This window comes from Tupaia chinensis, unplaced genomic scaffold, assembly GCF_000334495.1.
Source record: "Tupaia chinensis unplaced genomic scaffold, TupChi_1.0 Scaffold000115_1, whole genome shotgun sequence".
NCBI classification, from domain to species: Eukaryota; Metazoa; Chordata; class Mammalia; order Scandentia; family Tupaiidae; genus Tupaia; species Tupaia belangeri.
This window is the reverse complement of record NW_006159579.1, coordinates 4,772,641-4,786,657: the sequence shown is the minus strand read 5'-3', so window position 1 is coordinate 4,786,657 and position 14,017 is coordinate 4,772,641. Positions and strand designations below refer to the sequence as shown.

Below are 14,017 nucleotides of genomic sequence, written 5' to 3'. Positions count from 1 at the left end.
GCGCGGTGCGGCAGGCCCCGCCGGGGACGCCGTGGGCGCTGTCGGCGGGCTCCAGGCTGCGGCGCCGCTGGCTGGCGTCCCTGGGCTTGCTCTTGTTGCTGCCCATGGTCCTGTCTGGGGAAGAGAGCAGACCTCGGTGAGCTCTGGAGAGAGGCAGCCTGGCCTCTGAGGGGCCCTCGGCCCACCCATTTTACAGACGACGGCTGGAATGTCTAACCCTGGAGCAAAGGTGCTGACACCGGCCACCCAGGCCGCAGCCGGCAGGTGTGAAGGAGCCGCGGGGGCCCGCCAGCCGCAGGGCCTTTGCACACCCTGCTCGCACGGCCGGGAATGTTGTTCTCCACCACTTCCCCAGGGGCACTCGTGCCTCCCACAGTTCTCCAGTCCTCTGAATCCTGCCACCAGGCTAAGTCCCTCCGGCTTTCACACCACTCCTTGATAACATGTGACCCAGATTTTATTTATTTTTTTCTTAAACACTCATGTGACTATCTGGTTGCCATCATGGGCTTCTGTCTGTTTCATTCCTTGCTGTGTTCCCAGGGGATGGCCCCATAGTAGGTGCTCAGTAAACACCTGACTGAGTGAGTGAAAGCGACTATTCAAGGAGTAAGAGTTTTCCAAGCTCTGGACCTCCTCTCTGTGGGAGAGATCTCTGTGTCCAGAGATCAGGAAACAGAGAACCACCGTGGACTCTCCTCCTGATGCCCAACGCCTTGCCACACCTTCTGCCTCCCATCTCCCGTCCATGGGCCCTGGCTGGCCCTGGCTCACGCCAAGCCTGACTGGGGTACCCCACCCCTCTCAGCCAACACCTCACCTGGCGGAAGGCAGGGCTGTCCCAGACGTCCTGGGAGGCAGCCTGGGGTCTTGGCACGAACACCAGGTGTGCGGTCCGAGGCCTTGGACTGGAGGCCCTCCTCCACCTCTCCCTGCTGTGTGTCCCCAGGCAAGTCACTTCCCTCTGGGCCTCAGCGTCCTCATCTGCAGAGCGGGGACAAAGCAGACTTAGTGCTGTGCTGAGGGAGATTAGAAGGGGCAGACGTACTGGCTGTCACTCTTGGGTCCCTCTTCATCAGCCTCCCACTCTGGCAGCCCCGTGCTAAGAGCCTCCCAGGCCTGACATAGCCTTGACCCTCCCAAAGAGGTTTACAAGTGAGAGTGAGGAAGGGATGGCATGGCGGCAAGGCGGGCACTGGAGTCAGACTCCGGAGACACGGTCATCGGCTGGGACCCTAATCTGCTATGCGACCTCAGGCGGGCAGCTGAACTTCTGTCTGGGCCTCATTTCTTCATCTGTAAGTGACCCAGTTCTTGCGATCATTGAACAAGGTATACACGTGGCAGGTCACCCCACCAGGCCAGCTGTTACTGAGACCACATGATCCTAGACACACTGGTGAGACGGCGTCTGGTTATTCTCCAGTGGATCCCAAAGGCCTCAGAATCTGTCCAGCATTTCCTCTGAAAACCCGTGAATGGGCAAAGCCCCCTCTGTCTGGCCGGAGAAGGCTCTGGCTCAGCGCCAAGCCCAGAATCACCCCCGCTCGCCCATAAGAGCTTCAGTCCCTGCACCCTCTGGGCCTCAGGCTGCCCAGCTCACATGGGGGTGTGGCCAGCATGCTCCCTGGGGACCATCAAGCTCAGGGCATGTGGGGCTAGGGAGACCCTGGGGAGACCTGCTCAGCAGCCCAGTGGATCCTCAGGGCCTCCGGAGGGACAGGTCAGTGCACCTGAGGACAGGGCAGGTCAGTTTCTATGGCAACCCATTCCACTGAGGTCCTGGTGCCAATCAGCCCTCATACAATTGGTGTCCCATGAGACCCAGTGTCCTGGTTACCTGCAGCCCCAGGCTATTGATGGACGATGACTTCCGAGTGGCCCATCCCGAATGGGGCCCCCTGGTGGCATTCACAGTATCTACCAGCAGGCCGTCTGCCAGTCACTACATGGGGACACGGAATCCAGCCGACCAGGCCCAGCCTCAGGATTCCAGAGCAGGAGGCTTCTTTGAGGCACGTTTAATTGCCAGCTGGCACATGTACTCACCAGAGAGAGACAGAGACCGAGAGAGAAAGCACCCCCACTGGGGCATGGTCACACTACAATCCTGTCTCCTCCATTTCTCCATCCGACTATTCAAGGAGTAAGAGTTTTCCAAGCTCTGGACCTCCTCTCTGTGGGAGAGATCTCTGTGTCCAGAGATCAGGAAACAGAGAACCACCGTGGACTCTCCTCCTGATGCCCAACGCCTTGCCACACCTTCTGCCTCCCATCTCCCGTCCATGGGCCCTGGCTGGCCCTGGCTCACGCCAAGCCTGACTGGGGTACCCCACCCCTCTCAGCCAACACCTCACCTGGCGGAAGGCAGGGCTGTCCCAGACGTCCTGGGAGGCAGCCTGGGGTCTTGGCACGAACACCAGGTGTGCGGTCCGAGGCCTTGGACTGGAGGCCCTCCTCCACCTCTCCCTGCTGTGTGTCCCCAGGCAAGTCACTTCCCTCTGGGCCTCAGCGTCCTCATCTGCAGAGCGGGGACAAAGCAGACTTAGTGCTGTGCTGAGGGAGATTAGAAGGGGCAGACGTACTGGCTGGCACTCTTGGGTCCCTCTTCATCAGCCTCCCACTCTGGCAGCCCCGTGCTAAGAGCCTCCCAGGCCTGACATAGCCTTGACCCTCCCAAAGAGGTTTACAAGTGAGAGTGAGGAAGGGATGGCATGGCGGCAAGGCGGGCACTGGAGTCAGACTCCGGAGACACGGTCATCGGCTGGGACCCTAATCTGCTATGCGACCTCAGGCGGGCAGCTGAACTTCTGTCTGGGCCTCATTTCTTCATCTGTAAGTGACCCAGTTCTTGCGATCATTGAACAAGGTATACACGTGGCAGGTCACCCCACCAGGCCAGCTGTTACTGAGACCACATGATCCTAGACACACTGGTGAGACGGCGTCTGGTTATTCTCCAGTGGATCCCAAAGGCCTCAGAATCTGTCCAGCATTTCCTCTGAAAACCCGTGAATGGGCAAAGCCCCCTCTGTCTGGCCGGAGAAGGCTCTGGCTCAGCGCCAAGCCCAGAATCACCCCCGCTCGCCCATAAGAGCTTCAGTCCCTGCACCCTCTGGGCCTCAGGCTGCCCAGCTCACATGGGGGTGTGGCCAGCATGCTCCCTGGGGACCATCAAGCTCAGGGCATGTGGGGCTAGGGAGACCCTGGGGAGACCTGCTCAGCAGCCCAGTGGATCCTCAGGGCCTCCGGAGGGACAGGTCAGTGCACCTGAGGACAGGGCAGGTCAGTTTCTATGGCAACCCATTCCACTGAGGTCCTGGTGCCAATCAGCCCTCATACAATTGGTGTCCCATGAGACCCAGTGTCCTGGTTACCTGCAGCCCCAGGCTATTGATGGACGATGACTTCCGAGTGGCCCATCCCGAATGGGGCCCCCTGGTGGCATTCACAGTATCTACCAGCAGGCCGTCTGCCAGTCACTACATGGGGACACGGAATCCAGCCGACCAGGCCCAGCCTCAGGATTCCAGAGCAGGAGGCTTCTTTGAGGCACGTTTAATTGCCAGCTGGCACATGTACTCACCAGAGAGAGACAGAGACCGAGAGAGAAAGCACCCCCACTGGGGCATGGTCACACTACAATCCTGTCTCCTCCATTTCTCCATCCTGTCAGGATCTGGAGCGTGCAGGCACATGCATGCATACACAAACACACACACACACACACACACACACACCATGTTTTTCAAGCTACCAAGGCCAGTCAGGATTCAAACCACAGTCAGCCATATGGGTTCCAGCTCCCTTAACCACTAGGCTACATGCTGACCCTAAAAATAATTTTGGAAAAAAACAATATATAGATATACTAAGAACCCTAACTAAATGATAAAGAGTGAACCCATTGTCGCTGGAGGTATTTAAGGACCACAGAACACATGGCTGAAGGCCCTCCCTTCCAGCATCAGGAGGATACACACACTGTCTTGAGAGGGAGCAAGAGAAAAGATACGCCCCCTGGCCCCAAGCTCTTATACTAACCAAGCGCTCTCGGCACCAGGGCACCCAGAAAAAGCATAACAGGACCTTTGAGACCAAGCTGAGAGGCCCTGGGCCAACTGCAATGTTTGTTGGCCCGAGGGTTGCTTTCTTTCCGTCTTTGTGGTTGATTCCGGTTACACACACAAATCCATTTGCACAGAGGCAGGCAGGTCGGGCTGAAGGTCAGAGTGCCGGAGCCGTCTGACCGAATTTGAATCTCAGCCCCTGCCACTCTGTGTGGGACCCTGCGCCTCAGCTTTCTCCTCTGCCAACTGGGGTTTATGACAGGACCCACGTCATAAAACTACTGGGTAATCGGTGAGAAAAGTATATGGAATGGGCCAGCAGGTCGCATGGTGGCTAAGGCAGCTAGATCCCACATGACCAACTCCACAATTGAATCCCAGACTTGGCAGTTTAAAAAATACGCCAGGCATATTTGCATGCATGCCTGAAATCAAAGAGCAAGATGGAAGAGAAGGGATTGTGGTGTGGCCATCACCCCGGAAGGGGGGAAGGTTCTCACTCTCTTCTCTCTCTCCCTCTCTGTCTCTCTCCAGCGATCGCACGTGCCATATAGGACTTAAGAAAAAAAAGTGTATGGAACCTGCCCAGGACAGTGTGGCACATGGCCAGCCCGCAATAGAAGGGTGGCTTTTATCATTCAGCGCAGACTCTTCAGGAACTACAGGAAGATAAAAAGGACATGAAATGCCCCGTAATACCCCTAGAAGACAACCGCCCGGCACAGTGGTTCATTTCCTTCCAGCATCACACAACCATGGACGGATCTGTCCTGTGCCCTCGGCTCGGAGCTCCTTGTAGGCAGGGCGGGTCAGATCCACTCCACACACCAGACAACTAGGGCTGGCCTGGCACCAACCAGGTGCTCTGGAAATATTTGCAGGATAGACCAGACTCCAAGGGCACACATGGGTAATCTGCAGCCGGCTTCATTTCTGCAGTGCCACATTAAAGAAATACTACTCCACAGGGATCAGCCCTATAGCACAGCAGCTAAGCACCATGCAAAGAAAGCTGTAGCCCACATAGGATCAGGGTTCAAGCCCTGGCCCCAGCAGCTTGAAAAACACACAGGATATGCACAAGGGTGCCCAGGATCCTAATGGGTGGCGAAGTGGAGGAAAAAGGATTGTGGTGTGACCAGGCTCTCTACTGAAGGGTTCTCTCTCTCTCTCTCTATCTCATATGTAAGTTTTGTGATATTCAAACACTCCCAGAGCCCAGATCTTGTACTGGACTCTGCTCAAAACATTTTGAAAATATTGGCTCAATGAATCCTGTGACAATCTAGGAGGTAGATGCTAATAGTGTCCTTATTTTACTGATAATGAGGGAACCAAGGCACAGAGAGTTTGAGGAACTTGCCCAAGGTTACACAACATGGGTGAGAGTGAAAAGGGGAGCAAGCAGCCACACTGAGCAGCCACGGGCTGCTCTTGGTGTCCCACAGGGGAGCTCACAGGCCCTGCCTCCTGCCCCTGGGACCTCTCTGTCACATCACATGGAGTGGTCAGATACCCTTGGCAGAAGAGGGTGAGTGGATGAGGCTGCCCAGCCCTGCTCCCAGAGAAAGCCCAGAGATCCAAGCTCCTGCAAAGCAGAACGTGCACAGAGAAAGACAGGTCCATTTAGAGTGGCGTCTAGTCCCAGGGGGGCTGCTGCCGTGCTGCAGGACCTAGGACAGCCTCCCTCCAGGCCTCAGTCTCCTTGTCAGCAGACCTCCTGGTCCACGGGCCCAAAGGCCAAGTCACCGTGAGTTGCCCATTTGAGAAGGGCCAACCCCCCACATCTCTTCCGTCACTTGCACACTCCGAGGTGGAGATAGATCCTTGGGGGCCAAAGGCAAGCAGTGGGGGGTTCCATATTAGGGTGCCTGAGGTTCCCAAGGAAGGCGGCCCCTTTCCTCTGGGAAACCACGCCTGACCACAGGCCTCCCAGACAGAGGCCTGCACTACCCATGAGAGCGGCAGGATGTGGCTCTGCTGATCCCTCGCCATGTCCCCAGTGAGTCATGCCCGGCAGGTCCCAGAGTGACTTAGCATCCCCCCAAGCCTGTACTCCCCCTCCACTCCCATCACCACTACACTCCCCCGTAGCCAAATATCTGCAGAAGACCTACTGTGTGCCAGGCCCTGTGCAAGGCTCAGTCTGTGCAGAAAGTCTCCTCAATGCAACCCTCCCCTACCCTATCTGCATTCCTCTGGCTGGCGCCCTGGCACACTGGGCCTGCACACAGTAGCGGTGGCCCCTCCAGGTCACCCTCCTCCCTGCAACTCCTCTCTGGAAACCACGGTCAACCAGGGACCTCCCTTGCTCAACACTCTCCATGGAAAACCAGTAATAACCTAAGTGTTCATCAGATGGGGACTGGCTAAAGGGACGATGGTCCACTATCGAGTGGACAACTGCGCAGTCATTAAAAAGAACGAGAGCTCGCTGAGGCTGGGAAAGATGCTTGTGACACACGGTTAAAGGAAAAGAGGAGTTCAAAATCTCCTTTAGGCATCCCAGGACTTCAGTTTCCTCACCTGGAAAATGGAGACAATAATGCTGACTCCGTCCTGAGGCTGGTCGGATTAGATGAGTAGGGCTAAGCACAGCGGGCTTAGCGTGGTTCCGGGAATGCAGCAAACAGGAACCCCTGTGACCTCTAGGGTATTTTTCTATATAGAAAATTGGGGCCCAGCCTGGTGGTGCAGCTGGTAGTAAACTGAACGGCAGCACTGGAAGCCTCGTGGCAGGTGGCAGGTTCCAATCTTCAAGTCAGCCTGCAAACACGCTGCATGGGCACGTGTGTGCCCAAGAGCCTGATGAGATGCAATGCCTGGGAGAGGGGATCCTACTGAGGGGTGCTTGTCTGTCCCTCTGCACCCCCCCATCCACATACACAAGTGATCTTTTTTTTTTTCTTTAACAGTGATTTTTGCTATAGGGCATGTGCCCTTGCTGGAGAGACAGAAAGACAGAAAGCAAGAAATCACTCTCCAGGGAAGATGGCCATGCCACAATCCCTTTTCCTCCACACTCCTCTCAGGATCTTGGGTATGTAAGCACATGTACCCGGAATGAATGTTAAGCCGCCAGGACAGGGACTCGAACCGCAGTTGGCTATGTGGGAGACCAGTGATCGTTATGCCATCTGCTGGTCCCGTGGTCATGAATTTTTAAAAAACTCATTTGTGCGCCTACAGCACAAGCAATGACAACAACAAAAGAAAAACAAAACAAAACAAAAAAAACAGGTAAACTGGACTTCACCAAAATTTAAAACTTGTGTGCTCCAAAAGACACCACCAGGAAAGTAAAAAGATGATCTACTGAATGCAAGAAAATACTTCCAAATCATATATACAAGAGACTTGTGTCTAGGACACATATAAAGAATTCTTACAATACAACAACAAAAAAAGACAAACCAATTTTTTAATGGGCAAAAGACTTGAATAGATATTTCTCCAAAGAAGACGTACAAATGGCCAATATACACATAGAACCATGCTCAACAAATTAGTCACTGGGGAAAGGCAAATAGAAACCACAGTGAGATATCACTTCACACCCACTAAGATGGCTATAATCAAAAACACAGACAATAACAAGTGTTGGCAAGGATATGGAGAATTCAGAGCCTCCATACTCACTGGTGGAAATGTGAAGTGATAGAGTTGCTTTGGAAAACAATCTCATCTTCTTCAAAAGATTAAACAGTAGGGACCAGCAGTTAGCGTGATGGCTATGTCGCCGGACTCCCACGTAGTCGACCGCGGTTCGCGTCCCGGACCCGGTGGCTTAAAACTCACACCGGGCGCATGTGTATGCGTGCCCAAGATCCCAAGAGGAGAATGGAGGAGAAGGGATTGCTGCGTGGCCATCCCCCCTGGGGGATGATTTCTCGCTTTCTGTCTCTCTGTCTCTCTCTGTCTGTCTGGCGAGCGCATGCGCCCTATAGCAAAAACCTCTCAAAAAAAAAAAAAAAAAGATTAAACAGTTACCATATGACTGCAAATTCCACTCCTAGGTATTTAGCCAAGAGATATGAAAGCATACGCCCACATAAAAACGTGTCTGTGAATGTCCACAGCAGCGTTATTCATAAGGGCCAAAAGGTGGAAACAACCCAAATGCTTGTCACTGACAGATGGATAAATAAAAGATGATATATCCATACAACGGAATATTATTTGGCAAGAAAAAGAAACGAAGTGTTGATACATGCTGCCACATGAGTGGATCTTGGAAATATTATGCTGTGTAGGTGGGAGTGAAGAGAACCAGAGACCGTGGTGCACATCAGCAGAACCTCCTTACCTCCTTGGAGATCTCCCCAGCTGTATCTATCCAAAGAACAGCTGGGCCCAGTCACTGCAGCACAGCAGCAACACAAGGGCCCTGCAAGACTGGAAGCCATATGGCCAACCACAGGTTTGGATTCCGGGTCAGCCTGAAAACGCATCTGACGTGAGCACGGACTTGCCCAGGCTCTTGAGGATTTGGAGGGCTGGGGAAAGGGAATTGTTGCAAGACAAGACTCTGTCCAGGGTGTTTTCTCTCTCTCTCTCTCTCTCTCACCCTATTTCTCTCATGCACACACACATGCATGCACTCTCTATCATAAATATAAATATATATGCATATACATATATATGCATGTATGGATATTATAAATGCACACACCCGCTGAGCCTGCAATTTGGAATTAATCCTAGAGTTATCTCCGCACTCAAACACAAAGTGCACAACAGGGCGTAGTCATCGAGGAATTGTTTATATTAAGAATAACACTGAAGGGACCAGCATTGGCATAAAGGCTATGTCCCTGGACTCCCATGTAGTGGACCGCAGTTCTAGTCCCAGACCCGGTGGCTTAAACTCACGCCAGGCGCGTGTGCGTGTGTGCCCAAGATCCCGAGAGGAGAATGGAAGAGAAGGGATTGTGGCGTGGCCATACCCCCGGGGAGTGATTTCTCACTTTCTGTCTCTCTGTCTCTCTCTGTCTTTCTGGCAAGCACGCACGCCCTATAGCAAAAGCCTCTCAGAAAAAAAAAAATTTAAGACTGAAAACAACCAAACTATCTTTTACTAATTAAATAAAGTACATGGCACCTGTAGTACAGAGGTTAAGGGAGTTAGATCCCACATGACCAATCACATAGTTCAAATCTCAGCCCTGGTGGCTTGAAAAGCACACCAGGCATGTGTGTGCCCAAAATTCTGACGGGAGAGAGAAAAGGAGAAGGAATTACAGCATGACCATGCCCCATTGGGGGTTGGCTTCTCTCTCTCTCCTCTCTCTCTCCTCTCTCTCTCCCTCTCCCTCTCTTTCTCTCTCTTTCTCTCTCTTTCTCTCAAGTACACATGCCTTCTGATAAGAAGGACGAAAGAAAGGAAGAAGGGAAGGAAGGCCTCCAACCATATAATGGAATATTACGCAACCATGAAAAAGCAACACCTAATTATCTCTGAGGTACATTGTCAAAAGAAAAGAGTCAGATACAGGGAGCCAGCAGGTGGCATGGTGGTTAAGGTGCTAAACTCCCACATGGCTGACCACAGTTTGAGTCCCGGACCTGGTGGCTTGCTTTCTCACTTTCCCTCTCTCTCTCTGTTGAGCACATATACTAGAATCATTCTTTAAAAAAAAAAAAGAAAAAAAAAACAGTCAGGTATAGAATTTCTAGGATACTCAGAAATTCTTTGAAGTGGCTGTCTCCAGCAAGGAGACATGAGTGACTTCTCCATCTCCTTTTACACTATTTGAATTACTCTGTGTGTGTGTGTGTGTGTGTGTGTGTGTGTGTGTGCTTCTTCTCCTTTTAAGAAAAAATACAGGCTTACCTGGTTTCAAATCCCGGCTCTGTCTCCCATAGCTGGAGGCAAGTTACTCCACCACTCTGAGCTTTCCTGTTCTGTCCTGTAAAGGAAAGGGTAACAGTGATCGAGGTTGTTGCGGAAGGTTAAATAAGTGTGAGCCCAGGGCCTCCACCAAGTGCGTGGTCTCTGTGGGTTACTGGTCTGTTACTACAGACATCGAGGTGGACCGTAACAGGTACCACCAGAGAGCCTTGGAGCACGTGCTCGGAGGACCAGCAAACCCCTCTGGCTGGGAGAAACAGGAGCCTGCACTGGAGAAGGGCTTCGAGAACAAGCAGGATTTCCACAGTAGAGGTGAATGGGGACGTGCTCCGGGCTAAGGGGGCCGGGGAGCAAAGGCCTGGGCGCTGGACAGCCCGGCGTATTCACTCCATCATGGTGTTCAGCTCATTGGCTCCTCAGCAGAGCTCAGCTGAGCACCTTCTAAACACCAGGCCCTGCAGCGGAACAGACAGACAGATGCCAGATGGCTGTTCCAGCCAAGAGAGGGATCGCAGGAAATACAGGGACAGACAATGAGAGGCTGAGACAGGGCTTTGCACAGGCCCTCATGCTCACAGGGCAGACCAGGAAACGCAGTCTTAGGGAGAAGGACTGCCCGAGGTCACACAGCAGGTACTGGTTCTGAAACAGCCTCTTTCATCCCCGCCCTCCCCCATCCCACAAACCTGGAGAAGAAAGCCCACAGGAGCCCTCCTGACCGCGTTCATCAGAGGGTAGACAGAGGTGTCATCTAAACTGGGGCCCCATGAGAAGAGAGACATTGGTTCTCAGAAGGGTGACAGCAGCTGGCTGATGAGTGAAGACTCCTGCGGGGCAGGCACCACGCTAAGAAATGTGCTACCTGCGAGCCCTGGTGAACACCCCTGCCCTATGTGGTCAGCCCCATTTTTGAGGCTCAGAGAGGTTTTGCTGCTTGCTTACAGGTCACAATAGGAGACGGCATTAGAGCCAGATTGTCTGAGGTCTACAGCGCCCGTCCCCCAAATGAGGCACTGGCAGAGCTGGCATCAGCAATCACCCCTTCTCAGAAGGGCCCCAGGTGGGAGCAGTCCTTGGCTGGTCCAGGAATGTCTCCTGATAACAGAGGCCCAAGCAGGGGGCGACAGGAAGAGTGGTGTGGGAACATGGGGGAATGGAGGCGGGAGGAGGCGGTGGTGAGGCACACTGCCTACTCATACCTCTGCCAAGCAGAGAACAAAGGCCTTACTTGTCAGGCACCTGCCCCAGCCAAGCAGGGAGCCAGGTGGAGACTAGCAGAGTGGCTAAGGGGGTCCAGCCTCAGCCCACAGAGGGTCCTAGATAAGTCCACTAGAGCCCCTGTTGATGCCATGGAGACGCCCGTAGTCCTTCCTGGGGGCGCGCCAAGCCCTGGGCACACAGGCCAGTCGTCCTGTTACCGCAAACACTACCACTCCTCGTGCTGCTCAGGTCTGGGGTGCTCACCAAGACCCGCTGCACAGAGGCCCAGAGAGCCGGCCAGGTGCCTGGGCCACCATCCCAGACAGCAGAGGGCCGGCTCTCCTGGCCTGGCCGCCTGGCCCAGCTGGGTTTGCTTACACTATGGACGAAACAGAGTCCCTTGACTAGCCCCCTTTTTCCAAAAAGGGAAATGGAAGCCCAGCAGAAAGGCTGGCCCAAGGCCACGCAGTAGGTGAGGGCCCGGGCGAGGAGCAGGCCCAGGCCTCCAGGGCGCTGAGACCTCTCCCTGAGCTGATGCTGGCAGGCGGTAGTGCTGGGCTCACTGCGGAGTGAGCATGTGTGCCCTCTGACCGACACTCCCACTCTCCTACAACGGCTCCAGCACGAGGGAGAAGGTGAGCTGGGGGCAGCATGAGGGCACGCGCCAGCCCACCCACCCACCTCACAGGCAGAAGCTGGTGCCTTCTCTTCCTGCGTCCCCTGTAGCCTCCAGGCAAGAGGAAGACTCCTCACAGCAGGGACCTTCATCTGATTCTCTTCTTAATTTGCTCTAAGGCATGTGAGCTTAGCAGAAACAGAGACAGGGATAGAGAAAGTGAACAAGCATCTACCAGGAGGGATGGCCACACTGTAATCCCTTCTCTTCCATCCTTCTCTCAGGATTTGGGGTGTATACACACACACACACACACACACACACACACACGCCTGGTGAGACGGCATTAGAGCCAGATTGTCTGAGGTCTACAGCGCCCGTCCCCCAAATGAGGCACTGGCAGAGCTGGCATCAGCAATCACCCCTTCTCAGAAGGGCCCCAGGTGGGAGCAGTCCTTGGCTGGTCCAGGAATGTCTCCTGATAACAGAGGCCCAAGCAGGGGGCGACAGGAAGAGTGGTGTGGGAACATGGGGGAATGGAGGCGGGAGGAGGCGGTGGTGAGGCACACTGCCTACTCATACCTCTGCCAAGCAGAGAACAAAGGCCTTACTTGTCAGGCCCCTGCCCCAGCCAAGCAGGGAGCCAGGTGGAGACTAGCAGAGTGGCTAAGGGGGTCCAGCCTCAGCCCACAGAGGGTCCTAGATAAGTCCACTAGAGCCCCTGTTGATGCCATGGAGACGCCCGTAGTCCTTCCTGGGGGCGCGCCAAGCCCTGGGCACACAGGCCAGTCGTCCTGTTACCGCAAACACTACCACTCCTCGTGCTGCTCAGGTCTGGGGTGCTCACCAAGACCCGCTGCACAGAGGCCCAGAGAGCCGGCCAGGTGCCTGGGCCACCATCCCAGACAGCAGAGGGCCGGCTCTCCTGGCCTGGCCGCCTGGCCCAGCTGGGTTTGCTTACACTATGGACGAAACAGAGTCCCTTGACTAGCCCCCTTTTTCCAAAAAGGGAAATGGAAGCCCAGCAGAAAGGCTGGCCCAAGGCCACGCAGTAGGTGAGGGCCCGGGCGAGGAGCAGGCCCAGGCCTCCAGGGCGCTGAGACCTCTCCCTGAGCTGATGCTGGCAGGCGGTAGTGCTGGGCTCACTGCGGAGTGAGCATGTGTGCCCTCTGACCGACACTCCCACTCTCCTACAACGGCTCCAGCACGAGGGAGAAGGTGAGCTGGGGGCAGCATGAGGGCACGCGCCAGCCCACCCACCCACCTCACAGGCAGAAGCTGGTGCCTTCTCTTCCTGCGTCCCCTGTAGCCTCCAGGCAAGAGGAAGACTCCTCACAGCAGGGACCTTCATCTGATTCTCTTCTTAATTTGCTCTAAGGCATGTGAGCTTAGCAGAAACAGAGACAGGGATAGAGAAAGTGAACAAGCATCTACCAGGAGGGATGGCCACACTGTAATCCCTTCTCTTCCATCCTTCTCTCAGGATTTGGGGTGTATACACACACACACACACACACACACACACACACGCCTGGTATATTTTTCAAGCCATTGGGTCCAGGACTTGAACCCCACAATCAGCCATGTGGGATCCAGTGCCTTAATCACCACACCACCTGCCGGCCCCACATCTGATTCTCTTCTTCACCTGCACACTGTCACTGTCACGAGAGGCACTGGCTCAGCGGGGTGTTTTTCTACAAGGGGTTTGGGACATAGAGAGGACACCAGCTCAAGTGAGGGCATGTGAATAACAACGGCAGGACTAGCTTGTATTTCTCCCGTATCGACCAAGTGCTGTCTTTTTAGTTACTGCTACCTGCAATAGTGAGTGTGCACTTACACGAGAGAGTGTGGAGACAGAAGACCCTCCATGGGGCTCGTTCGTGCTGCCAGAATCTGGGCATGCACATGCACACCGGCATGTTTCAGCTAACCTGCCCAGGGACTCAAACCGCAGTCGGCATGTGGCTTCCAGCTCTGCAGCCTGCACACAGAGGCTGAGCCAACGTGCTGTTCTTAGCCCGTTCACAGATGAAAGTGAAGCACAGACAGGTTAACTGATGTGCCTAAGACCCCCCCTTCTTAGTAGCTGGTGACAAGTCCCAAAGGGAGCTGCCCCCCAGGGCCACTGGGAAAGGCCCAAGGAAGGAGCCTGGGCCAGGTTCTTCTTGGCAGGGTCCAGAGCCAACCTGGCCCCTTTCCTAGAATTCAGCATCAATGGCCACTCCAGTGCAGGCTGAGGAGTGGGGTGCAGGGTGCTGACAAGGGTATGGACCA

At 54.5% G+C, this 14,017-nt stretch overlaps 1 protein-coding gene across 8 annotated transcripts in view; it reads right to left on the bottom strand.

The window, feature by feature from the left end:
- The window catches only part of SRC (SRC proto-oncogene, non-receptor tyrosine kinase), a 30,755-nt gene extending 17,635 nt beyond the window's left edge, over positions 1-13,120 (bottom strand). Inside the window, exons 1-6 of one of the 8 annotated variants that reach the window (XM_027770177.1) lie at positions 11,803-11,921; positions 9,904-9,979; positions 8,377-8,566; positions 6,597-6,847; positions 2,358-2,521; positions 50-114 (exon numbers count right to left, since the gene is read on the bottom strand). In XM_027770177.1, the coding sequence (XP_027625978.1) occupies positions 50-106 (57 nt within the window). In that variant the 5' untranslated portion in view covers positions 107-114; positions 2,358-2,521; positions 6,597-6,847; ... (1 more) ...; positions 9,904-9,979; positions 11,803-11,921. Of the gene's footprint in view, positions 1-49; positions 115-820; positions 2,080-2,357; positions 2,522-6,596; positions 6,848-8,376; positions 8,567-9,903; positions 9,980-11,802; positions 11,922-13,001 lie in introns of those variants that run through there. The other 7 variants (XM_027770176.1, XM_027770178.1, XM_027770175.1 and 4 more) reach the window with 7 other exon arrangements.
- Between the last annotated feature and the right edge of the window lie 897 nt (positions 13,121-14,017).